Here is a 25,685-nt window from a genome sequence, read left to right as displayed (position 1 = left end):
AAAAAAAATAAAAACAAAAATAAATAAAATAAATAAAAATTAAAAAATTGTAAGTATAATATATATATATATTTTTTAAAAAAATTACCCTCAATAGCGGCGACTCTGGGGTCGCCGCTATTTGAGGCAGTGCGAAAAATAAAGCGCCATCCAGTGGCGGGGGTTTCTGAAATTTTCGGACAAAAAATTTCATAAACCGCGTCTTTTTTCCCCAAACATTCAAAACACCAAAATCCCTAACACCCCTCTCACTCACCTCCCTCATCACTCTCACTCTCGATCTCTCTCCCGCTGCTCTCCCTCCCTCCCATGATGGATCCGATGGCTTTCAAGCCTGAAAACGCTGCGTTTGGAGCTCTGGTTTTCGAGTGAGCTTTGTGAGTGGAGTTCGTAAAAATAGAGAGGTAAGAGTGTGAAAAAGTTTGCGTCTTGTGTTTGTTTGGTTTCTAAGAAATCAAACAAACACAAGACGATTTCAGTTGTTTAGAAATGATGTCCTCCTATTTCAGTTGTGCATTTATATATTACTATTTTCACTCGTTTGTTAGGTGTTATGTTTCATAATTTAGGCATGTTCATTTGTAGTGATCAATGTAAATAGTTTCTTTTTAACAATTGAGTAGATAATAACTTACCCAAGGTACTTATTGGTCTCCTTGCATGTTTCCAAGGTGATTCTGTCCATATGTTGACTTTAGCTAGCTTTTTTTATAGAATACTCGGAGACTTCAGGGTGCGGAATTGGAATATCTAATTGGTTATGGATATCTTGTGGTTTTGCTTTGATACTTACTTCTTTTGAACTGGTCTTAAAGGTCCTTGATTTGGAGTTCTTTTTGGGTTTATAAAGGGGAAATCGTGTATGGTCTTAATTATATTGTCTTGATACGTCCTTTTAAACCTTACAAAAAATGATCTTGGAACTCTTTTTAACCCGGATCTCCTAATTTGGAGAGGTAAAATCTTTGAGTTATTGTCTATAAGGGTTGAGTGAGGTGGGGTTGCTGGGTTTGGATTGTTCTGTTCTTCAGAGATATTTTCCATTGCTTTGGATATCCAATAGACATACCATTACTCATGCCATGTTTTTCAACAGAAGGGTGGTGAAGGGACTAGGTGAGACATGATGGACATTTGGGGAGACCACTTTGCATTTTATAGCTTTAGAATGATGAAATTTTACGCAAATATGCCAGAATGTTCCTATGAGAACTTTAAAGAATTTTGATTAGTTCATTACATTTTTGTTGAACAGAACGATCATAGGTTTATGAAATGTAAAAAGACACTTGTTTGGAATCATTGTTGTAGAGTCTTCATTAATAGGATTAGGAAGCACAAGGAGATTAGACAGATGCTAAAAGGGAGAATGCCTTTTTTCATAGCTTAGAGTGGACCAAATATGACCAACCATTAACTACTGAGATAGATAATGTTGGAGCCAACCGGCCAGTACACTTGCATGGTGTGACGTCTATATGGCTAGTGTGGGTTGGTTAAGTCCCATTTGATTTCTTGATATCTCCATTTGATCCTTTTCCCCATTGAGCAGGATTATGTTTACTGCTGTACTTGATTGGTCATAATGTCCAACCTGATGTGCAGATTAGAGAAAAAGTGCTGCTATGGTAGAGAGGTTTTGTATATCTGACTTGTTATAATCATGCTGTCATAGCTTGATATTACTTTTGGAAACAATGCAACTTTTTGACATCAGAAAATTTTTACTGGCAAAACCATCTTTTTTCAACTGAAGAAATTTTGTTGCTGTGTTTTTATGCTAATTGGTGATTTTACAATATGATGTACCATTTCACATATTAATTATTTCTGACTTTAGTGGATTTCAAATGCTTGCAGCCATTTATTGACTTAAAGCCTCCGGAGGATTCAAGGAAAGAACCAATGCCGCACTTTTGAGAATCACATATTCCCAGTAATGTGGTTTCAATGTGCTTTTTAACTTGCTGTCTACAGGATATAAAGCGGAGAGAAGATGCTGTTTCTAGATGTATGATGCCGCAACCTACAACTTTTACAGTAAAAAATTATGCATTTTCTTTTTACCTGTCTTGCTGTTCTCTAAATTGGTAATTCTGCTTTCAATTTTGTATATCAGCTGGCGTCCCTGATGATGATAAAAATTGGCCTCCATTTTTCCCAATTATTCATCATGATATAGCTAATGAAATACCAGTTCATGCTCAAAGACTACAGTATTTGGCTTTTGCAAGTTGGTTAGGTAAGGGAGGTCATATATTTCAGTCTATTTACATTATTTTTCTGTTGTAAGTTCTTGAAATCTTCTCATCTTGCTAATATTACATTACGCGCAGCTTGTTATGGAGTAGTGATTCTCCTTTTCTTTTTTTTACCTGTGTCTAGGAACCAAACAAAGGAAAATAATTTCCTTTCCTTTTCTCTTCTACTTTCTTCTCTGTAACCACAATGCAAAGGAGAAACACTTCTCCTCCCCCCTCTCTTCCCTTCCCTTTGCTTGGCCGTTTTTCTCTTCTTTCTCCTTTCCCTCTTTGCAGCCAATATAGTTTTATGGTTTTTTGCCCCCTGTTACAAACTAATGTGCTTTGACTTTTCAACTTTTATCTTTGGTTGTGTTTATTAAACTCTAGTTTGTAGTAGGTGAAAATGTGTGTTTGTTGTGAAGCCACGTGTGGTTCTAGAACTTACTTTTGTAAAAGGTTTCTCTTGTCTTTTGTATTGTGTAGCTTCAGAAATTTGTAACGTAAGAAGAAGAAGAAAAATAGAAGAAAGAGCCAAGTCCCTTGCAGAAAATTGTTCTTCCTTTCCCTGTTTTTTCCCCTGTTTTTTTCTCTTGCCTTTTGCTCATTTTCTGCAGAATTTCTGCAGCAAGTTGATCTTCTTATTCTCTTGTGTTTCCCTTGTTTAATCTACTGCCCTTGGAGTGTGTCTTGCTGGAAAATCCAGCCAACACCCCCCTTATTTCTCAATTTAATTTTGGATAATATGTTTTTTTTTTTTTTTTTTTTTCCTGTTTTGCATCTGTTGTCTTGCTTTCTGTTTATTTCTTTTTCTTTCTTATAATTCCTTTGTACTTAGGTAGTGTACTCTTTTGTCACTTATTCGTTGATTACTTGCCAGAAAAAAAAATCTTTAATTTGTTCCGCCATTTTTTTCCAAAAGTATCTTTGCACTTCCCTCTAGGTTTCTTATAATTCCTTTGTACTTAGTTTTTTCGTTGTTTTTTGTCTTTGCACTTCCATACGTTTATAGTTAATTCATATAAATTTTTCTTCTTTTTCTAATTCAGGGGAATCCTTGCAGCAATCGATGTCTTCAATGACCATGTATTGGTTGGGGTACGTTGTTCTGTTAATGGCTCTTATTACTTTCACTTTTGATATGAAACTGCAGAGTCATGGGATGTTCGTGCAGTTGGTGGGGGTAGTTATCAATGAATTTTAGGTTGATTTATTCTACTTCTTATGTTCTTCATAGTGTAAAGCTGTCTAATAGGAGATATGTAATGGTGTAGAATGTGCTGCAAAAGGAAAATAGTGCTTTTATTTTTCTTTTTTAAATCTCATTGATGTAAATGATTCAACATTACAAAAAATGAATGCGTAGAGTGCTTAGTGGGAAAACAGACCCATGTACCTAGAAGATGTCATAATAAATATGGTAAGGGTTATTTGCCTTTTTAGTCATAATGCTAGCTTTCTAACACCTCTTACTTTTAAAAGCAAATTTACTGTCTTATGGCCTTGAACAGTGAAGGCCAAAATTCATAGTTTGGGGAATAACAAATGCAACATATTAATGTTTTATATTCATGCAAGTTATTGGATTTGGTGTTGGGGTTTTACCTAATGTGTCGGTTGGTTTTACTGCAGATATTCTACTTAGTTGGCTTTGGCTTGTTTTGCTTGGAGTCGCTTCTACTTAGTTCATGCTCAAAGGCTGCAGTATTTTGTATTTTTATGCTGCCTCCCATTTTTGCTTGCCATACTGCTAATTTTTCTCTAAATGTTGTCTAGATCCGAAATTCCCATGTTAGGCACCAGTTGTGTTTTTGCTTGGCTATAATATTCCTTAAAAACCATTCATCGTAGCCTGCAGCAAATATCTGATGCTCTTGTAGTGCTGTTTGTGCAGGTATAGTTCTTTGTGTTGTTTTCAAACGAAAAGACTGGATCCGACGGCTTTTTGGTTGCTAAGAAATTACAAACTTTAATGACTGTCTTGTAATAGTGTGAATTTTTGGGTTTTACGATCTGTTTGATTGCTGAGAATATGAAATTGTGATTTTTATGGTCTTACTTTTCAGAAAATTTTATGTATACTTGTTCAATAATCTAGACATTAAATCTATTTATAGGATAATATATGTATATTATTAAAATTATAATGGTAACAATTATAGTGATACATAATATAGGGAATGAAGCACGTGCATTGCATGTGCCATCCCAACTATATATATATATATGGATGCTTCTTTCTTTTTTTTTTTTTTTCTTTTTTTTTTTTTCTTTTTTTTTTTTAAATTATTTTTAATAAATAGCGGCGACTCTATAGTCGCCGCTATTGAGTTTCTATTTTTTTAATTCATTAGCGGCAACCTCTAAGTTGCCGCTAATGAGATAAATAGCGGCAACTAGATGTTGCCGCTAATGACAGAGGAATAGCGGCAACTCCAAGTTGCCGCTATTGACTTTTTTTAATTTTTTTTTTTTTTAATTTTCTTATATCATTAGCGGCAACTTAAAGTCGCCGCTAATGACATACAATTAGCGGCAACTTGGTGGTCGCCGCTAATGATATATAATAGCGGCAACCATGGAACCATTTTGAATCATTTTTTCCGGCAAAAAAAAAATGTATTAGCGGCGACTTAAAGTCGCCGCTATTACCTTGACAATAGCGGCAACTTTGAAAGTCGCCGGTATTTAGTTTTACCGTCGACTTACTACCAACCACCAAATAGCGGCCGCGTGTCGCCGGTATTTGTAAATAGCGGCAACTTTTTGCTCATTAGCGGCAACTTTGGGTCGCCGCTAATGACCATAATTTTTGTAGTGATATTAACTAAGTTAATATATTAAATTACTAACCTAGTATAATTTACTATAGGTTATTTTGACAAAAACAAATTATATGTTACTTAATATATATATATTATACATACTTGTTCGTTAATATATACTAACTTAGTATTACTAAGTAAGTTAACTATTTTCAAAAAACAATGATATGATGATATGTATTATCATTCTAATTACATTAGATCATACTTAATTAGTTAATTAAGTATGATCTAGTGTAATTAGAATGATAATACACATATATGGACATGATCTAATAATGTTTGTTTTTTTTTCTTTTTAAGAAAGCTTTGTCCTATTCTTCATGAATTAAGTCTCATAATATTTAAGTATAATGTATTATCACTATAATTTATATGATTATATGACATGATCAACCGATTATTAAATCATGTGATTATATAATAAAAAATTATACATATATAATATGATATAAATATACAAATACATATTAATACAATAATTAAATATCTAGAGACTTAGTTTCAATGTATGTTATAAGTCAATCTATGTTATACATTACTTTTCAAAAAAAAAAAAAAAAAAGAGTCCATCTATGTTATAAATTTTAATTACACATATGTAATAACAAAAAAAATTATTCTATTTTTTAACCATTTTTTTAACCTTGAGGTTCTTAATATTCATTTTGGTCATTTTTTTAAACCATTTTGTAAACAATTTTTTAAACTATTTCTTAGTTTACTTTGCTTTTTATTTTTTAATTTTATTTTTCTATGTACTCTTTAGGGTCGACTTTCAAAGTCGACCCTAATAATGGGTCTTTAGCGTCCACTTTTAGTGGACGCTATTGGTCATCAATTTTATTTTTTTATTTTTTATTTTTCTATGTACTCTTTAGGGGCGATAAAGTCGCCCCTAATAGTTAAGCATTAGGGTCGACTTTAAAAGTCGACCCTAATGATGGGTCTTTAGCGTCCACTTTTAGTGGACGCTATTGGTCATCAATGTATTTTTTTATTTTATTTTTTATTTTTTTTTACCTACTCTTTAGGGGCGATAAAGTCGCCCCTAATAGTTAAGCATTAGGGTCGACTTTCAAAGTCGACCCTAATAATGGGTCTTTAGCGTCCACTTTTAGTGGACGCTATTGGTCATCAATTTTATTTTTTTATTTATATTTTTAATTTTTCTATGTACTCTTTAGGGGCGATAAAGTCGCCCCTAATAGTTAAGCATTAGGGTCGACTTTAAAAGTCGAACCTAATGATGGGTCTTTAGCGTCCACTTTTAGTGGACGCTATTGGTCATCAATGTATTTTTTTATTTTTTTTTTATTTTTTTTACCTACTCTTTAGGGGCGATAAAGTCGCCCCTAATAGTTAAGCATTAGGGTCGACTTTTAAAGTCGACCCTAATGATGGGTCTTTAGCGTCCACTTTTAGTGGACGCTATTGGTCATCAATGTATTTTTTTATTTTTTTTTTATTTTTTTACCTACTCTTTAGGGGCGATAAAGTCGCCCCTAATAGTTAAGCATTAGGGTCGACTTTTAAAGTCGACCCTAATGATGGGTCTTTAGCGTCCACTTTTAGTGGACGCTATTGGTCATCAATGTATTTTTTTATTTTTTTTTTATTTTTTTTACCTACTCTTTAGGGGCGATAAAGTCGCCCCTAATAGTTAAGCATTAGGGTCGACTTTTAAAGTCGACCCTAATGATGGGTCTTTAGCGTCCACTTTTAGTGGACGCTATTGGTCATCAATGTATTTTTTTATTTTTATTTTATTTTTTTTACCTACTCTTTAGGGGCGATAAAGTCGCCCCTAATAGTTAAGCATTAGGGTCGACTTTCAAAGTCGACCCTAATGATGGGTCTTTAGCGTCCACTTTTAGTGGACGCTATTGGTCATCAATTTATTTTTTTATTTTTTTTTAAGTTTTTTTTACCTACTCTTTAGGGGCGATAAAGTCGCCCCTAATAGTTATGCGTTAGGGTCGACTTTGAAAGTCGACCCTAATGATGGGTCTTTAGCGTCCACTAAAAGTGGACGCTATTGCTCATCAATTTTAATTTTTAATTTTTTTTTTAATTTTTTCTACGTACCCTTTAGGGTCGACTACTTCAGTATTAGGGTCGACTTTGAGAGTCGACCCTATTGATCTTTTTTTTTTTTTTAATTTTATTATTATTTTTTTTTTAATTTTTAGCTTTTAGCGTCCACTTAAGTGGACGCTATTGGTGTACTATCAGGGTCGACTAATTTGGACGCTAAAAGTTTTTTTTTGGCCCCTTAAATTTTTCGCGCCCCTTTAATAATTCCCGCGTGTATATTAGGGTCGACTTATTAGCGTCCACTGTAAAGTGGACGCTAATAGTCAACCTTTCGACCCATTATTAGCGTCCACTTTTATGTGGACGCTAATAATTAACTATTAGGGGCGACTTTTAAAAGTCGCCCCTAATAGTTGAGTATTAGGGGCGACTTTATAGTCGCCCCTAATAAGTCGCCCCTGATGAGTCAGTTTCTTGTAGTGATGCCGTTTCTGATGAAACAAAAATATATATGTATATGGTTTTTTCACAAATGAGCCTCCAACAAATTCAAGCCATAAATCTAACAAAGCCACCACATATATCGAAATCTCACAAATTAAATCAAGCCCAAACGAGAGAGAGAGAGAGAAGTAAAACACACCTCGATGGCGGTGGTGCAAGCTTCCTAGTAGAGAGAGGCATAGCATGCGGCTGAGATAGGGATAATTTGTGAGAAGAAAAATGTGAGAGCAGTGTGTATATATAACACACTTTTCAATTTCCTCTCATTTTGGGGATATATACAATGAGAGGAAATTATTATTTTTTTCATTTCCTGCGCCCCAAATAAGAAATTATTGGCGTATATGGGTATATGCGATTAAAAGCGTTTAACAAAATGCACTTTCTTGGCATAAAAACGTCTGTCTTGCATGTGCTAGGAAAATAAATTTATTTAATGTCGTATATATGTACGCCATGCATTTTTTTAAGAACATTGCCGTATCAGAAAATACGCTGAGAAATTGTTAAAATACTGATGCTTTGCCCATATGCTAGTATTAAAAACACTACGAATGGGGCTTCTTTTTTCTTTTTCTTTTTTTTCCCTTTTTTTTTTTTTGTAGTGATTCAATTTTAAATATTTATTCTTTATTTATTTTCACTATTTTAAAAAAAAACTAGTTAATAATATTTATTTTTGAACTACCGTGCTTTGTAAATTTGTTGAGTATGGGAGCAACTAGCCAATTTCTTAGCCAAAGTGACTAGCTAGATGTAAAACAAAAACAAAAAAAAAAACAAAAACAAAAACAAAAAAACTAAAAACAAAAAAGCAAAAAACAAAAAACAAATAAACAAACAAAAATTGTTTTACAAGGCTAACTTTTCAACCATTTTAACTAACAAAATGAAGAAGGGGTGACTTCCATTACATGCATCATGAGAGTTATATCTCCTTCCCTATGCTTTGTGATTTTTTTTTTCTCCAAATTTATTTTGTCCCCTAGGAGGATCTTCCCTCCTCCTCCCCTCTGCCTTTTTTTCTCTCTTTTGTCTGCAACTTGGCAGTCAGATCTATCATGCTTCATCCACACGCTTGCCACCTAGCACCGCCGCCATCCTCTGCTCCTACCACCACAATATATTTTAGCACATATGCAACATGTGTATCCCCGGTACTTATATGTAGCATGAGCCGCCTCAACGCGTTAGATCATTAGCTCCCTCTTTTCTTTATCTTTGGATCTCCAAATCTTGTACCTTTTCTTTCCTATGGGGAACCCTAGATCTGGTTGCAACTTCTTTTTTGGTGTACTCCAAACTTCCCATGCCAAGTACGACCCTTATTGGACACCATGGTGAAGCTTAATCCAACGGCTCTGATTTTAATACTTGTCTATGGCCTTGCTAGCTATAGCGCGTCTTTCACTTTCCACAATTCTTCCTTTGTTCGTAGCTCCGTTTTCAAGAACATTGCCTCTGCTACAACTCTTTGTGGTCACGAGTGGCAGATTTAGGAATTCATTTTATTAGGGGTGTCAATAAAATAATAAAATATAATGATAGCTTAAATTATAACCCAAACAAATTAAGGGCAATGTTTTAACCAAGACAAATTAAGGCCTTAATGGCTTTAATTAAAAACTTTACTCTCAACTTACTCGGTTGGGTTATGACTGGAAAATGGCAAATATTGATAAATAAACATTAAATTTCTTGACTTTTTTTTTTTTTTGTAAAAAAAAAAAAAATTTTGTAAAATGAAACCAAGAAACCCAAACAGCCAAAGAGAGAAAGATTAGAAAAAGTCTGTGTTAAGAATATTACTTGTTATTTACTTCTTTAGGTATTATTAGTCTACTAGGTTTACCTTTTCTTATTCTACTAGGTTTACCTTTCCTTATTCTACTAGGTTTACCTTTCCTTAATCTATTAGGTTACTTGCCTCTCTATAAATAGAGGCCTCTGTATTCATTATTATTATCAGAGTCAATACAATGTAGTCCATTGTGTGCTTTCGCTATCTCTCTCTTCTCTCTCTTTCTTCCGCTTCTAATATATTATCCAATATATTTAACATGGTATCAGAGCAATCTAACATGGTATCAGAGCCACCTTTCTGTGGCCTCCAATAAACGTCTTTGACGTTTTCCGGCGCCGCCAGTGTTATCCGGCGAATCATTCTCTCTGCTCCTCACGGTTCTCTATCTTCTCCTCGAGGTTTTCAGTGTATCACTATACCACTTGAAAACCCGGAAGACAACCGTCCCAGAGCCGCCGCACACAGCCCCATCGGAGCTTCCACGCGCCCTCACGCGCCGCCCAAATTTTTGGCAATTCTGCCACTGCCCTTCCGCCACCAGCCGCCACGGTGGGCCGATCACTTATCCATGGCCACCGATCGATAGCTTTCATCTCGGTGATTCCAGAACAAGTCCCATATCCTCCATACGACGCCATACGCGCCTCCACGCGCCCCCAGAAGTTCCGCGCGTCAGATCCACACGCCAGGACACGCCTCCTCCGTTCGCGCGTGTACCACACGCGCCATCGCCCCACGTGCCGCACGCCATCCTTGCCACGTCAGCCCTAATTGCCATGCCATCCTTGCCACGCCAGACCTAATTACCACGTCATCATAGCCACGTCAGCCATGCGTGCCATGTCATCATTGCCATGTCATCACTGCCACGCCAGCATGTGTGCCACGTCATCAGAGCCACGTCAGCTCTATGCACCACGTCAGCCAGATCTGCCACATCAGCACCTTGACATGGTTGACTTTTGTAGCGTTGACTTTGACTGTTGACCGTTGACTTTGACCACTGAAAAAGTTGACCAGCCTATTCTTTGGCGCAATTCAATCCGGTTCATTCTTCTTGCGGATGGCACTCTCGGGTCAGACCAATCTTTCCTTAGGTCCATGGGTTTTCGGGCCAAAGAAGCCCCTTTCAACCGGCCCACTTATGCCTTGTCAAATGCCGCCATCACCGGTCACTGAATAGCCTCTTCAACCGGCCATTTTTCTCCTTACTTAGCTCAGCCGGATAGGCGAGACGGTCTACTAGTTAGATGGGCCAGACTTTAGTTCAGCCGAAAAGGCGAGACGGTCCAAGGGTTTCAGGCATGATTAGCCTCTTCAACCGGCCCTGCTTATCTCAGCCGACCAGGCGAGACGGTCTACTAGTCAGACTTTAGTTTAGCCGACAAGGCGAGACGGTCCAAGGGTTTCAGGCATGATTAGCCTCTTCAACCGGCCCTGCTTATCTCAGCCGACCAGGCGAGACGGTCTACTAGTCAGACTTTAGTTCAGCCGACAAGGCGAGACGGTCCAAGGGTTTCAGACATGATTAGCTTCTTCAATCGGGCCTACTTATCTCAGCCGACTAGGCGAGATGGTCCAAGGGTTTCAGACATGATTAGCCTCTTCAACCGGCCCTACTTATCTCAGCCGACCAGGCGAGACGGTCTACTAGCTAGAATTTTTGGGTCAGACTTTAGCTCAGCCGATCAGGCGAGACAGTCCAAGGGTTACGGGCCAAACAAGCCCCTTTTAACTGAACCTACTTTTCTCAGCCGACCAGGTGTGCTACTTCATTACTAGTATATGGTTTTCAAGTCAAATTATAACCAAGTGAACCAAGCTCCAGCTTAAATGCATTGCTCAAATTCAGGCAGAATCCACGGGTCTCTAACAACTTTTATGACGTTACTTCGGCAATTGTTTCGGTACAAGCAGCTTTTTCGGCGAATTCCTTTTTCTTTCCCTTTTCGTTTATCCAAACTCAAGTTTACACATTGAGTTTGAGGGGGGATGTTAAGAATATTACTTGTTATTTACTTCTTTAGGTATTATTAGTCTACTAGGTTTACCTTTTCTTATTCTACTAGGTTTACCTTTCCTTATTCTACTAGGTTTACCTTTCCTTAATCTATTAGGTTACTTGCCTCTCTATAAATAGAGGCCTCTGTATTCATTATTATTATCAGAGTCAATACAATGTAGTCCATTGTGTGCTTTCGCTATCTCTCTCTTCTCTCTCTTTCTTCCGCTTCTAATATATTATCCAATATATTTAACAGTCTGAAAAACATCAAACACGTTACACGAGAATGAGAGAAACCAAGTTCTTGACTTCTTGGTTATGACAATTGAGTCATTGACAATGCACAGAGAAAGTGAGAGAAACATCGAACACACTAACCTACCAACAAACATCAAAAAATTAAAAACTAATGGCACGCTGCACAATGAACCGAGTGAAGGGCGCACAAACCAAAAAATTAAAAGTACCAGGGGCGAAACAAACCAAAACTTAAAAACTAAGTTAAGAAATTTTTTTTTTTTTCTTTTTACGAGGGGCATCCGCCCCAAGTCGTCCCCATATAAATTTGCCACTGCTGATCATTCCACTTGTCTTAATGGGTTGTCTCATTTATTATACCCATTCTCAATAGTTTTAAGTACTTCTAGTTATTTTAGGGCTTTTTTTTTGGGAAGTTGCCTACTTTTTTTTTTTTTTACTAATTTTAAATATTCAACTCTCATCCTATTCTTATTGAACTGATCTAATGCAATCTATCAGCTCTTAGATCTGCATCTATTAAAATAGAACTGGAGCAGATGTAATAAGTCACAAGATTTGAAAACATATCTATGACTATAATAATAAAAAGTTTCGCCATGCACATCACAAATAATATTTAGTTTTTGGGAGTAAAGACTAAAATGGTAAAGTGGATAGAATTCTTCAACTAAACCCACGAGAAGTTGTCCCTAGAGGAAATGACATGCAAAACCTCCTTCCTTCTATTTAAGGGGCAATGCCCCTACCTGTTTTCTCAACAGATTCTCCTTACCTTCTAGCCATTGTGTTTTGTTAGTACCTCTAACTAGTTGGCCTTGTAATACAACTACCTGCAAAAATGAGTCTATTTGGGAAGGTGGAGGCTGATGTAGAAATTAAAGCTCCTGCTGAAAAGTTTCACGAGGTTTTCAGCGGCAGGCCGCACCACGTATCCAATGTCTGCCCTGACAAAGTCCAGGGTTGTGCTTTGCATGAAGGAGATTAGGGCAATGAGGGCTCAGTCATCTACTGGGATTATGTCCATGGTAATTTAGGAATTCTATTCTTTCATTTCCTTGGCAATGTATAGCATGCATGATGTTAATTAATATCTTTAAATATTGTTTCTTGTCTTGTGAAATCATAGATGGGCAAGCCAAAGGTGCTAAGGAGAAAATTGAAGCAATAGATGATACAAACAAGTCGGTCACTTTCAAAGTGATTGAAGGGGATCTTCTGCAGGAGTACAAGAGCTTCAAAATCATTGTTCAAGCTACTCCCAAGGGTGAGGGCAGCTTGGTCCACTGGAGCTTGGAATACGAGAAGCTGAAGGAGGATGTCCCAGAACCAAAGACATTGCTTCAGTTTCTAATTGATGTCAGCAAAGACATTGGTGCTCACCTTACCGCATAGACAAAAAGGTTGTACTTCTACAATAAAAGATCGGGAGTGTTACTGTGTGTTTTATTCTGTCATGCAAGTCTGTATATGAATGTTAGTTTTTGTGTGGGCGTATTAATTGACGCCACTTATTGCAGGCACCCATATACTAGATCTTATATATGGGTCAAATGTATCCGTGGCTTTTGTAATATGTGTTTTCTTAAGTATAATTTATATGCATATATATGTTTTTTTAAAATTGTTTGGACTTACTGAAGCAGCTTATATATTGCTGGGATATGCGATTCCTATTAATTACAAGCTATTTAAATATCTAGTTGATGAACCCAATTAAGGGGTTGGCTTAATGGTGGAGGTTTGCGGCTTCTAGGGATATTACCCCTTGAGGTCTCGAGTTCGAAACTTCCTAGGTGCTACCTCCCTCTTAGGACCAGCCACCCGGGCAAAGCCCGGCCGTGACTCAATGTCCAAATCGAAGAGGACATAAGCATAAGATAGTGGCAATCCTCTTGTACAAAAAGTTTCTAATTTCTCCCCTTTGAATTCAGATAAAGGATACTCGTGTCCATAAGTCATATATATACACGTATGAGCTAAAACCTTAGGAGAATAGCTTAGAAATGTGACAATTAAGTGCCAATCTAAAAATATAGGAGAATTTTTTTTTTTTTTGGGTCCCATGGATCAAAATAAATACAAAGTATTCCCTTATAAACCAAAAAGTTTGTAGAATTAGAAAGAAGTGAGCGGTAGTTTTAATTTCCATACTTTGAAATAGATCTACATGTCATCATGCACGTTGCAATATTCTATGGTAAGCCATTTTCTCAATTTACTACAATACAACCATAAAGTGTCATGCTAATCAACGGTCTAGAACTCATCATCAAGAATCAAGATTAAACTATAAAAGCATAGAGAGAGTTTCTCTAGTTTTATCCACATGCCCTAGCCTACAAGATTTGATACGTGAAAATAACGTTTTTTATAGAGATGGGCAGAAGAAATTATGTCACATCAACTTTGCAGATAAAATTTCAATTACAATTGAAGGGATAGGAATCATTGTTAGAATATGGTATGAGATTTGATATTATAAGAATATATTTAGCGTGTCCCAACTGTTTTTGTTATTTATGTTTAATTATTGACCAACATCCTATTACTAGGTCTTGTTAATTAGTTTATTTGAGACAAAAACAAAAACACAGATATGTTTCATTTTCGTAATCAATATTGTTCTATTCTAATATAATATGGAGAGGTGTGATATGTCCCGGAGCAAAACTATTAATTGGAAAAGGCGGCAAGTAACCTAACATATCGCACTCGAAAGATCTGGGAGTGGAAGCAGGTTTTGGTATACGTGTAATATATTATAAATTAAGGGACCCTTGGATGGCGAAAAGGAGAAAGAGAATCACTGAACAGATGTTTAGCATAAATTAGATTTTCGTTAATTGGTTTATACAGTGCATTTACCGCTCAACAAATGTCTAGCTAAAATTTTGTTTAAAAGAGTTTTTTTTTTTTTTTTTTTAAGCTATTCACTTTCACTAATATTCACTACAAAAAAAAAAAGAAAAAGGTGTGTTTGTGGCGTTTTTTAAATGCTAAGAATCACATAATAATAAATGCCAGGAAATATGTTCCTGTCATTTTTGTCAAGAAATTATTGCTAGCAGACTAGGAAGACACATGCATGTGCCAGGAAGATGCACTCTTACTGACACAAGAGTATGTGCCATTAAATTAGTGTAATGTATTAAAAAAATTTGGTTATACGGATTTTTTGGTTATACGGAAATCCCGTATAACCAATTTTTTTAAAACCTACAAAATAGATTTCAAAATTACCAAACATCTGATAAAATTATATAGATATTGATTAATTTGTAAAGCCTAAATTGATGCCTTTGTCTTCTCATGTATTTATAAATAGACTTACGCGTGAAGTTTAAAATATACAAACAACTATAAGGGGAAACTTCACTAAACCCCTTCGAAGTTCTAGTCGATTTGATAAACACCCCCTGAATTTTCAAAACTCTCATTTAGGCCTTCTGAACTTTGGTTTGCTCTCACTTTGAACCATTCTGTTAGTTTTCAACGTTAAAGTCAAATAGTTTGACTTTTTATGCCCATTTTACCCTCACCCCAAAATTACACCGTTTTGTGCCCTAAAACTACAACACCTACCTAGCCCAAAACGACGTCATTTTAGGCATTATTTTTATTTTTTATTTTTTTTAAAAAAAAAAAACACAAAATCAGGGTGGCTCTAACCACCCCTTGGCCAAAATGGAGTGGCTGAATCACCCCATTTTTAGCCAAGGGGGTGGCTGCCGATCTGGGGGTGGTTCGGCCATGGGAGTGGTCTGGCCACCCCTAAAAGGCCCAAAAAAAAAAGAAAAAAAAAAGAAAGGGGATCGGGTGTTTTGGGGGTGGCCGGACCACCCCCAAGGGGCTAGGGTGGTTTTGGCCACCCCATACCAGCCATATGGGGTGGCCAAAACCACCCCTAGCCCCTTGGGGTTGGTCTGGTCACCCCCAAAAGCACCAAATCTGATATAGATTGGAATTCAAGGCTTATTTTACCTTATCTTATCTTATTTTTTTAGTTTTTTATTAGGCTTCTTTATTAGTCGTTTATTATATCTTATCTTTCAATCTTTATTTGAATTAAGTTTCTTTGTTAGTCTTTTATTTGGTTTAGTTGTCTTTAGTAGACTTCTAAATTAACTTTATTTTATTGTTATCTTAGGACTAGAAGTCTTCGACTATAAATATATGCTTATAGCCTTGAACAATTCAGTTGTTGTTTATTATTGATTTTGATTAATGAGAATACTCAGAGTTGAGTTTATTCCTCTTTTCCTTTAAACTCTAGAGAGTATTTATTGTTTTTAAAAGAATTCTTAGATCATTGATAGACTCAAGATCTGGAATTAGTTTTCCGCTACTTTATTGTTGTTCTTCGCTGCAGCCTACTAAGTCACACTGCATTAGTTGGTATAAGAGCTCAATTACTTTTCATGAATGGGGATGAGCAACTGCTTTGCAAACATGAACGAGGTGCACGTGCGCACGGAGGCAGCACGTAAGGAGCAACCAACGATTCGTTTGCGGCACATGGAGGAGAGGTTTGGTGGTCTAACTGTGCAGAAGGAGGGGCGTGCGCGCACCCAACATGGGATCCCTACTGATCACTTGGCCGACATTGATGGTCCGAGCTTTCGTCGTCATCAACCAAAACCAAGATACGCAAGGGCGGAAGATAAATTTATCGTCGAGGGTGAACCTCTCAATCCTTATGCAGGGCGCGGAATGCGGAAGGAATTTCCAACAGCACAAGCCCATGCTATATCAGGGGATGCAGGCGTCAAGTTCGACACCCAAAAAGAAAAAATTGAAAATTCCTACAAAAAAAAGGTATCTTGGGAGATGGCAGAGGCCAAGCATCAATCAGTGTCTCGATATATTCGAGGTACGTACCGACAATTTCAAACTACATGCACCATGGGAGGTAAGGTGGCCAAGCTTGTCATCGATCCAAGGAGTGGTATGAATGTAGTCTCGGAGGAAGCGGTTTGGAAGCTAGGGCTTGAGACCAAGAGACATCCTACTCCCTATCGGTTGGAATGGCTGACGAAAGGAAACGAGGTAACGATTTCTAAACGTTATCTAGTGTCTTTTTCTATTGGAGCTAAATATGTGGATCATGTGTGGTGTGATGTGGTCGACATGGATACGTGTCACCTATTGTTGGGAAAGCCATGGAAATATGATAGAGCTGCTATCCATGATGAAACAAAGAACACGTACAGCTTCATGTTTGGTAAAACCAAATTGATGTTGCTACATAGCCCTGGGCAGAGCCAAAACCTTCACAAGGGGATGATCAATCCTTTGTAGCCAAGCAGGAGATGACAGACAAGGAAAGCGGCATCAAGAGAGTGGTACCGGGGCCGATAAATAAGCTGTTGGGAAGATTTGTTGACGTGGTCCGAGCAGAATTACCAAAAGTGGTGCCATCATTGCGAGAAATTCAACCTCAACTTGATTTAGGCTGGGGTCTAATGTTCCTAATCATCCGCACAACATCAAGAGTCCTAAAAAGCTTGAAGAATTGGGGGAACAAGTGGAAGGGGTAAACCTTTCAGAGAGTATTGCAATTTTTCATGAAGAAAAGAAAACCTTGGAAGAGGTTAGTCTTTCGGAGAATTTTGCAACTTTTCATGAAGAAGAAGAACCCTTGGAAGAGGTAAATCTTTCTGATAGTTTTGCACTTTTTGACCACAATTTTACATATTATGTGCCTAATAAGAGCCCCAAAGATAAAGTCTTCGATTTTAGTGTTGAGCCAATTGACTATGTTGATTTCATTGGGATAGATGCTATTTTGTCAAATTCTTCTAACCAAATTTGTGATGAGATCTATTCGGCGGAGGGGAATGCTCTATCAAAAAGTGACGGGGTCGTTGCTAGTTATTTGAAGATTTTCATGGCACGTAAAAGGGAGAAGTACGACAAATCCGAAGAATTGCCAAGTGGTGTATGGGGTCTTCGCAACAACCATCAAGATATTTAGAACATAAAGAGCGTCACGCTTATTGTGGAGTGTTGTCTTGTCTTGATCTTGAGGAATGGAGAATGGAACAAGTTGACAGGGCACCCGAAGGACCGTGGAAAAAAACAGTCCGAATTCGAGGGTGAATTCTCTCCAACCTTGGGAGGATGATGTAGATTGGAATTCAAGGCTTATCTTATCTTATATTTTAGTCTTTTATTAGATTTCTTTATTAGTCGTTTATTCTGTCTTATCTTTTAGTATTTATTTGAATTAGGTTTCTTTGTTAGTCTTTTATTTGGTTTAGTTGTCTTTCGTAGACTTCTAAATTAACTTTATTTCATTGTTATCTTAGGACTAAGAGTCTTGGGCTATAAATATATGCTTATAGCCTTGAACAATTCAGTTGTTGTTTATTATTGATTTTGATTAATGAGAATACTAAGAGTTGAGTTTATTCATCTTTTCCTTTAAACTCTAGAGAGTATCTATTATTTTTAGAAGAATTCTTAGATCATTGATAGACTCAAGATCTGGAATTAGTTATCCACTACTTTATTGTTGTTCTTCGTTGCAGCTTACTAAGTCACACTGCATCACGATCTCCCCCCCCCCCCCCCACCCGCGGCCGGTATGGGGTGGCCAAAACCACCCCCAGCCCCTTGGAAGTGGTCCGGCCACCCCCAAAAGCACCCGATCCCCCCCTTTTTTTTTGGCCTTTTTGGGGTGGCCGAACCACCTCCTTAGCCATGAACCACCCCTAGACCTGATTTCCTTTTTTTTTTATTATTATTTTTTATTTATTTATTTTATGCTCAAAACGACGTCGTTTTGGGTTGGGTGGTGATGTAGTTTTGAAGCCCAAAACGGTGTAGTTTTGGTTGAGGGTAAAATGGGCATAAAAAGTCAAACTATTTGACTTTAACGTTAAAAACTAACAAAAGGGTCTAAAGTGAGAGCAAACCAAAGTTCAAGAGGCCTAAGTGAAAGTTTTGGTAATTCAGGAGGTGCTTGTCAAATCGGCTGGAAGTTTAGGGGGGCTTACTGAAGTTTCCCCCAACTATAATCTTATCCTAAGATAATGCCCTTACAAGTATTCAAAAAATATACAATTAAAATAAGAGATATGATGGGGCTCAACTGAGCCCCATTTAAGACCAAACTTTTACTTACGTGGCACAAAGTATATGTCCACAAAAGAGACAAAAATCAAAACATATATCCACACAAAAGTTTATGTGGCACAAAGGTACATAAGAGTTGTGTCAGGTTGAAAATTAATTTTTTTTTTTTTTAAAAAAAAAAAAAAGACAAAAATCAAAACTTAAGTCCACAAAAGTTGGATCTTAGATGGGGCTCAATTGAGCCCCTATCGTTTCTTGAGATACAATCAAAATAATCAGAGATTATGAGATAAGATTATCTCAAGCAATCTTTGACTTGATTTCAAGCTTTGATTTGGTCTTCTATATGTTTTTCAATAATAGTTGGTTGGCATGTTATATTAGGGATCCAATAAAGATGACCCGACTCCTCGAAGTCCTTCTCCTAAGGCTTAAATTGCAAACAAATAAACACAAAACAATAAATAAATGAAAGAATCAAAACATACCACCAGACTCGATAAAAAAAAAAAAAAAATGGAAATGCCATTTTTGATCAAACAATAAAAAATATAGGGTTTTTAATGAATGAGCCTCCAACAAATTCAAACCATAAATCCAACAAAGCCACCACATAAATCGAAATCCAACAATACCTAAATCAAAACCCTAAATCGAAAGCGTACATATTAAATCAAGCCCAAGAGAGAGAGAGAGAGAGAGAGAGAGAGAGAGCAAGCTAGAAGAAAAATACACGTAAATGGCGGTGGCGCAAGCTTCGTGGTGGAGAGAGGCATAGCGCTTGGCTGAGATAGGGATAATTTGTGAGAAGAAAAATGTGAGAGCAGTGTGTACATATGCACGTTTAAAGAAAATAAGAAAAAAAAAAAAACAGAGAGATTTTAGGGATATATATAAGATGGCTAATAGGTGTCCCAAAATCCTTCCCAAATGATATGGAAAACACTATTTTGGAAAGGAGTGGGAGACAGAGGAAAGAGAATGAGAATTTTTTAAGGAAAAATTGCCACATCATTTGGGAAACATTTTAAAAAGAATCCCTTGGTATGTTTAGCATTATCCTATATACAATGCGCGAAAATTATCTTTTTTCCAATTTCCTGCACCCCAAATAGGAAATTATTTGCGTATAAAGGTATATGACATTAAAAGCGTTAAACAAAATGCACTTTCCTGGTGTATAAACGTATGTCTTGCATGCGCTAGGAAAATAAATTTATTTAATGTCGTATATATATACGCCATGCATTTATTTTAAGAACAGTGGTATATCAAAAAATATACTGAGAAATTATCAAAATACTTGCACTCTGTCAGGGATGGAGCCAGGATGTTCACTATGGGGGCAAAATTTTGTTTATGAATAAAAATTTATATATATATTAAAAAAATAATTAAATATAAAAAATCATGGTGAAAGGGTTGACAAGCTTCAATTTGTAAATATGCTCTTCGGATTTGATCTCCATCACTAGAATGATAAATCAATTTTTTTTTTTTTTCTTAAGCAAGGATCTCGATCCTAACAATTTGCTAAATCTACTTCAACACGAACTCGTTTAGAACTTGACTAGAGTTGAATAGAATCGTTGTTGTTCTCCATAATCTCAATAATTACAATTATAAATTTATACAATTAAAATATGAAACAAAATTTAAACAATTAATTTAAAATAACAATTTAAATCTAAATATAAAAATGTTGGGGCTTGAATGCTTGAAATTGGAAAGTGAAAGGAAAAAACGCATAAAAAGAAAATCCCTTAGCTTGACGGTTCCTTTCCTTCACTCCTTGGAATTAATTGACAATAGCTCTTAAAAAAAAAAAAAAAAAAAAAGATGTACTAGTATCAGTGTTGTGTAGTTCTAAAAAAATCTTTTTATCTCATTTTACATTGCACACTTGCAGAATTGCACGCATGCCTGTCTAGAAGGCTAGAAACAGGAGGCTAGAAACAAATTTTATTTTTTTAGGGTTAAATACTAAATTAGTCCCTAGGGTTTCACAACTTTATTTTTTCCCCCCTGGGTTTTCATTTTTATCACAGGAGGTCCCTGTGGTTTTGATAAGTGACCAAATTAGTCCATCCGTTAGTTGACCGTTAGTTGACCGTTAAACTGGACACGTGGACCAATCAGACGTCGACACGTGGCACATATATTAATTTTTTTTTTAATTTTTTTTTAATTAAAAAAAATGTTTTTTTTTTAAAAAAAAAAATTAAAAAAAATATATTAAAAAAAAAAAAAAAAAAAAAAGAAAAATCGTAAAAAACTGGGGGTGGCTCCCTTGGCAATTTGGGGGTGGCTCGGCCACCCCCTTTGGCCATGGGGGTGGCCAGGCCACCCCCATCTGGCCGGATGGGGGTGGCCGAGCCACCCCCTGGGCACCAGGGGGTGGCCGAGCCACCCCCTTGGGCCCCAAGGGGGTGGCCGAAACCACCCCCGGTTCCCATTGGGGGTGGTTTCGGCCACCCCCAAGGCTCCATGGGGGTGGCCGAGCCACCCCCAGTGGGAACCGGGGGTGGTTTCGGCCACCCCCTTGGGGCCCAAGGGGGTGGCTCGGCCACCCCCTGGTGCCCAGGGGGTGGCTCGGCCACCCCCATCCGGCCAGATGGGGGTGGCCTGGCCACCCCCATGGCCAAAGGGGGTGGCCGAGCCACCCCCAAATTGCCAAGGAGGTGGCTCGGCCACCCCTAGTTTTTTCCGATTTTTCTTTTTTTTTTTTTTTTTTTTTTAATATATATTTTTTAATTTTTTTTTTTAAAAAAAAACATTTTTTTTAATTAAAAAAAATTAAAAAAAAAAATTAATATATGTGCCACGTGTCGACGTCTGATTGGTCCACGTGTCCAGTTTAACGGTCAACTAACGGTCAACTAACGGATGGACTAATTTGGTCACTTATCAAAACTACAGGGACCTCCTGTGATAAAAATGAAAACCCAAGGGGGAAAAAATAAAGTTGTGAAACCCTAGGGACTAATTTAGTATTTAACCCATTTTTTTATCTCATTGCATTGCACAGTTGCCCACACGTCTGTCTGTACTTTTTTGTTTTTTGATTTTTTGATTTTTTTTTTTTTTTTTGAGAAATTTTGTGGTCTATTGTTTGCACGATGAGGACGCCTATACACCTTTTATTATTATTATTATTATAATTTAATTTCTTTCCTCAGTTTTTGCACACCTGTTTGAACTCTGAAGCCCTTTTGTTTTTGTTTTTTTCTTTCTCTTCAACCCTTACTTTCATTTTCAACCTTACGCCTTCTGAGTTCTGAACGTTCCTGAAAGTTACAGTCACAACTCACAAATACTCAATCACTCAAGTTTCAAGACTCAAGGCATATATTTGCCGCCTCATAAGTAGTTGGGGGCATATATGTGTTGAGGGGGGCATTGCAATTTTTTTTTTTTTACCAAGGATAAGGGAAATTAATTAGAAAAAAAAAAAAAAAAAAGGATAAGGGAAATTTTTAGGGGTTGATTCTTATTTATTTTCACTATTTTAAAAAACTAGAGAATCATATTGATTTTGTTTTTTAGTGTATTATTTTTGACCTGTCATGCTTAGTAAATTTGTTGAGCATGGGAGCAGCTAGCCAATTTCTTAGCCAAAGTGACTATATATCTGGATGAAAAAAAAAAACAAAAAAACAAAAAATTGTTTTACAAGGCTAACTTTTCAACCATTTTAACTAACAAAATCAAGAAGGGGTGACTTCAATTACATGCATCATGAGAGCTGCCTCTCCTTCCCTATCCTCTGTGATTTTTTTTTCTCCAAATTTTTTGTGTCCCCAAGGAGGATATTCCCTCCTCCTCATCTTCTTATTATTATTATTATTATTATTATTATTTTAATTTTTGCTTTTAGCTTCCTTTTTTCTCCCTCTTTTGTATGCAACTTGAAAGTCAGATATATCGTGCTTCATCCACACATCTGCATGCCACCTAGCACCGTCGCAATCCTCCGCTCCCCTACCGCCACAATCTATTCTAGCGCATATGCAAAATGTGTCTCCCCAGCACTTATATGTAGCACGTGCCACCAATGCCATTGTTGATTTTTTGTCAACACGTCAGATCGTTAGCTCCCTCTTTTCTTTCTCTTTGGATCTCCAAACCTGGTTACCTTTTCTTGCCTTTGGGGAACCATAGATCTGGTTGCAACTTCTTTTTTGGTGTCTTCCAAGCTTTCCATGCCAAGTACCACCCTTATTGGATACAATGGTGAAGCTTTTCTCCAATAGCTCCGATTCAACCTTTTCAATACTTGTCCTTGGCCTTGATATAGTGTTTTAGCCACTTCCGTAGTTGTTACTTGGTAGTTCCATTTTCGGAAACAATATTGCCTCTGCTACAACCTTTTGTGGCCGCCCCCCAGTACTTGTCTCAATGTGTTATTTATTTGACCAATTTTCAATAATTTTAAGTACATACTTCTAGTTGTTTCAGGAATTTTTTTTTTTTTTTTTACTAATTTTTAATATTCAACGTTCATCCTATGGAACTATTGTAATAATATCCATCAGCCCTTAGATGACCATCTATTAAAAAAGAAATGGATCAGACGTGCTAAGTCACAGGATTTGAAAACATATTTATCACTATAATAATAAAATGCTTCGCCATGCACATCACAGATAATATTTTTTTGGGGGGGAGTAATGACTAAACAGGTAGCGTGAAGATAAATAAGCACGCCGGGCGGCCAAATTTTTTTTTTTTTTTATTAAAATATTAAAAAAAAAAAAATTTCTTACCTGGCGTTCAGAGCACGCGCGTGCTCTGAATCACGGCTCAAACAGGAAATGACATGCAAAGCCTCCTTCCTTCTATATATTTAAGGGCAATGCCCCTTAGCTACCTGTTTTCTCAACACATTCTCCTTACCTTCTAGCCATTGTGTTTTGTTAGTACCTCTAACTCGTTGGCCTTGTAATACAACTACCTGCAAAGATGAGTCTATTTGGGAAGGTGGAGGCTGATGTAGAAATTAAAGCTCCTGCTGAAAAGTTTCATGAGGTTTTCAGCGGCAGGCCACACCACATATCCAATGTCTGCCCTGACAAAGTCCAGGGTGTTGCTTTGCATGAAGGTGATTGGGGCAATGAGGGCTCTGTCATCTACTGGGATTATGTCCATGGTAATTTAGGAATTCTATTCTTTCATTTCCTTGGCAATATACAGCATGATGTTAATTAATATCTTTAAATATTGTTTCTTGTCTTGTGAAATCATAGATGGGCAAGCCAAAGTTGCTAAGGAGAAAATTGAAGCAATAGATGATACAAACAAGTCGGTCACTTTCAAAGTGATTGAAGGAGATCTTCTGAAGGAGTACAAGAGCTTCAAAATCATTGTTCAAGCTACTCCCAAGGGTGAGGGCAGCTTGGTCCACTGGAGCTTCGAATACGAGAAGCTGAAGGAGGATGTTCAAGAACCAAAGACATTGCTTCAGTTTGCAATTGATGTCAGCAAAGACATTGATGCTCACCTTACCGCATAGACAAAAAGGTTGTACGTCTACAATAAAAGATTGGGAGTGTTACTGTGTGTTTTATAATTCTATCATGTAAGTCTGTGTGGTTTTATTGTAGCCGCTTATGTAATATGTGTTTTCCTTAAAAGTACAATTTATATGTATATATATGTTTTAAATTGTTTGGACTTATTGAAGGTGCTTATTGCTGGGATATGCGGTTCCTATTACAAGCTATTTAATTATCTAGTTGATGAATATGGAGATCCTAGCCTTGGCTCACTCGTTTTTCATTCCTCTCTTCCAAATTAACAAAACTTGGAACTTGTTTGACTTGCTGGAAATTTCTTGCTTTAGGGTGTGTTCATGATTGTAGCATGTTTGGTCTGCTGGGAAAGCTTTCCAGCACATACCCTTGTTTGCATATGATGTTTTAGTTTATCAAAATATTTTTCAGCAAGCCAAACATGTTAGTAAAAAATACAATCTGGAAAAACTTTTCAGCAAGTCAAACGTGCTCAAATTATTAATCAAAACATGTTCTCAAGGATTTATAACATCAAAAAAATAAAAAAGAAGCCTGTTATGGAAGTAATTAGTTATGCCGAAGTAAACTTACTGCATAAATAAAAATAAAAATAAACATGATATATAATCAAGTAAACATGCTGACAAAAATTTCCAGCATAGCAAACCCTCTATGCCACGCTCCAATATCAAATAGCTATTAAGTACAATTTACTTACACTATAGAATGGTAATTACATTATAAATTTATTTAATTACCAAAAAACTAGTTCCTTTTCTTCTAATACTTGCTACTAGATATTTTAACTTTATTATCACCTTATTTAATCTATTCACTATTTAATTACATGATTATCTACAATACTCTTTACTCAAAGAATATAAAATTATTTATAGTATTAATTTTAATAACAACTCGGACTAAAATTTTAGGCTTGGACTTAAATTAGATAATCAATTCCATTAAATTTATCTAAAAGGGATCACTACAAGAAAGTTACTCATCAGGGACGACTTATTAGGGGTGACTAAAAAGTCGCCCCTAATACTCAACTATTAGGGGCGACTTTTGAAAGTCACCCCTAATAGTTACATATTAGCGTCCACCTCAAAGTGGACGCTAATAATGGGTCAAAAAGTTGACTATTAGTGTCCACTTTACAGTGGACGCTAATAAGTCGACCCTAATATACACGCGAGAATTATTCAAGGGGCGGGAAAAATTTAAGCGGCGAAAAAAAAAACTTTTAGCGTCGACAATAGTCAACCCTAATACTTAACCAATAGCGTCCACTTAAGTGGACGCTAAAAGCTTGAAAAAAAATTTAAAAAAAAAAAGAAAAAAAAATCAAATAAAAGATCAATAGGGTCGACTTTGAGAGTCGACCCTAATAGTTAAGTATTAGAGTCGACTTTGTCC

The 25,685-nt window shown here is 36.6% G+C and overlaps 2 protein-coding genes and 1 pseudogene across 4 annotated transcripts; all 3 read left to right on the top strand.

Moving 5' to 3' along the window:
• Positions 1–203: 203 nt before the first annotated feature.
• On the top strand, positions 204–4,275 carry LOC148586414 (secretory carrier-associated membrane protein 4-like). Of its 2 annotated transcripts, XR_015911946.1 has the most exons (6): positions 204–404; positions 1,861–2,011; positions 2,120–2,242; positions 3,290–3,338; positions 3,873–3,951; positions 4,135–4,275. XR_015911946.1 is itself a non-coding variant. In XM_088515928.1 (5 exons), exons 2-5 carry the CDS (start codon positions 1,951–1,953, stop codon positions 3,883–3,885), a joined length of 246 nt encoding a protein of 81 aa, XP_088372054.1. In that variant the 5' UTR covers positions 204–404; positions 1,861–1,950; the 3' UTR covers positions 3,886–4,275. The 2 variants fall into 2 exon arrangements, 1 of the variants encoding a protein (XP_088372054.1); XM_088515928.1 differs by having other exon boundaries at positions 3,873–4,275.
• A 7,862-nt stretch (positions 4,276–12,137) lies between these two features.
• Positions 12,138–13,253, top strand: LOC132177326 (MLP-like protein 31; annotated as a pseudogene). Its single transcript, XR_015911945.1, has 2 exons — positions 12,138–12,701; positions 12,803–13,253. The product of XR_015911945.1 is annotated as an MLP-like protein 31 (transcript).
• Positions 13,254–23,715: 10,462 nt separating this feature from the next.
• On the top strand, positions 23,716–24,265 carry LOC132177324 (MLP-like protein 31). Its single transcript, XM_059589593.2, has 2 exons — positions 23,716–23,902; positions 24,000–24,265. The coding sequence occupies exons 1-2, from the start codon at positions 23,716–23,718 to the stop codon at positions 24,263–24,265; spliced, it is 453 nt and encodes a 150-aa protein (XP_059445576.1).
• Positions 24,266–25,685: the final 1,420 nt, after the last annotated feature.

The sequence above is a fragment of the Corylus avellana genome, chromosome 4 (genome assembly GCF_965113065.1).
Source record: "Corylus avellana chromosome 4, dhCorAvel1.hap1.2, whole genome shotgun sequence".
In the NCBI taxonomy this organism is placed as follows: Eukaryota; Viridiplantae; Streptophyta; class Magnoliopsida; order Fagales; family Betulaceae; genus Corylus; species Corylus avellana.
This window is presented reverse-complemented; position numbering and strand designations above follow the sequence as displayed.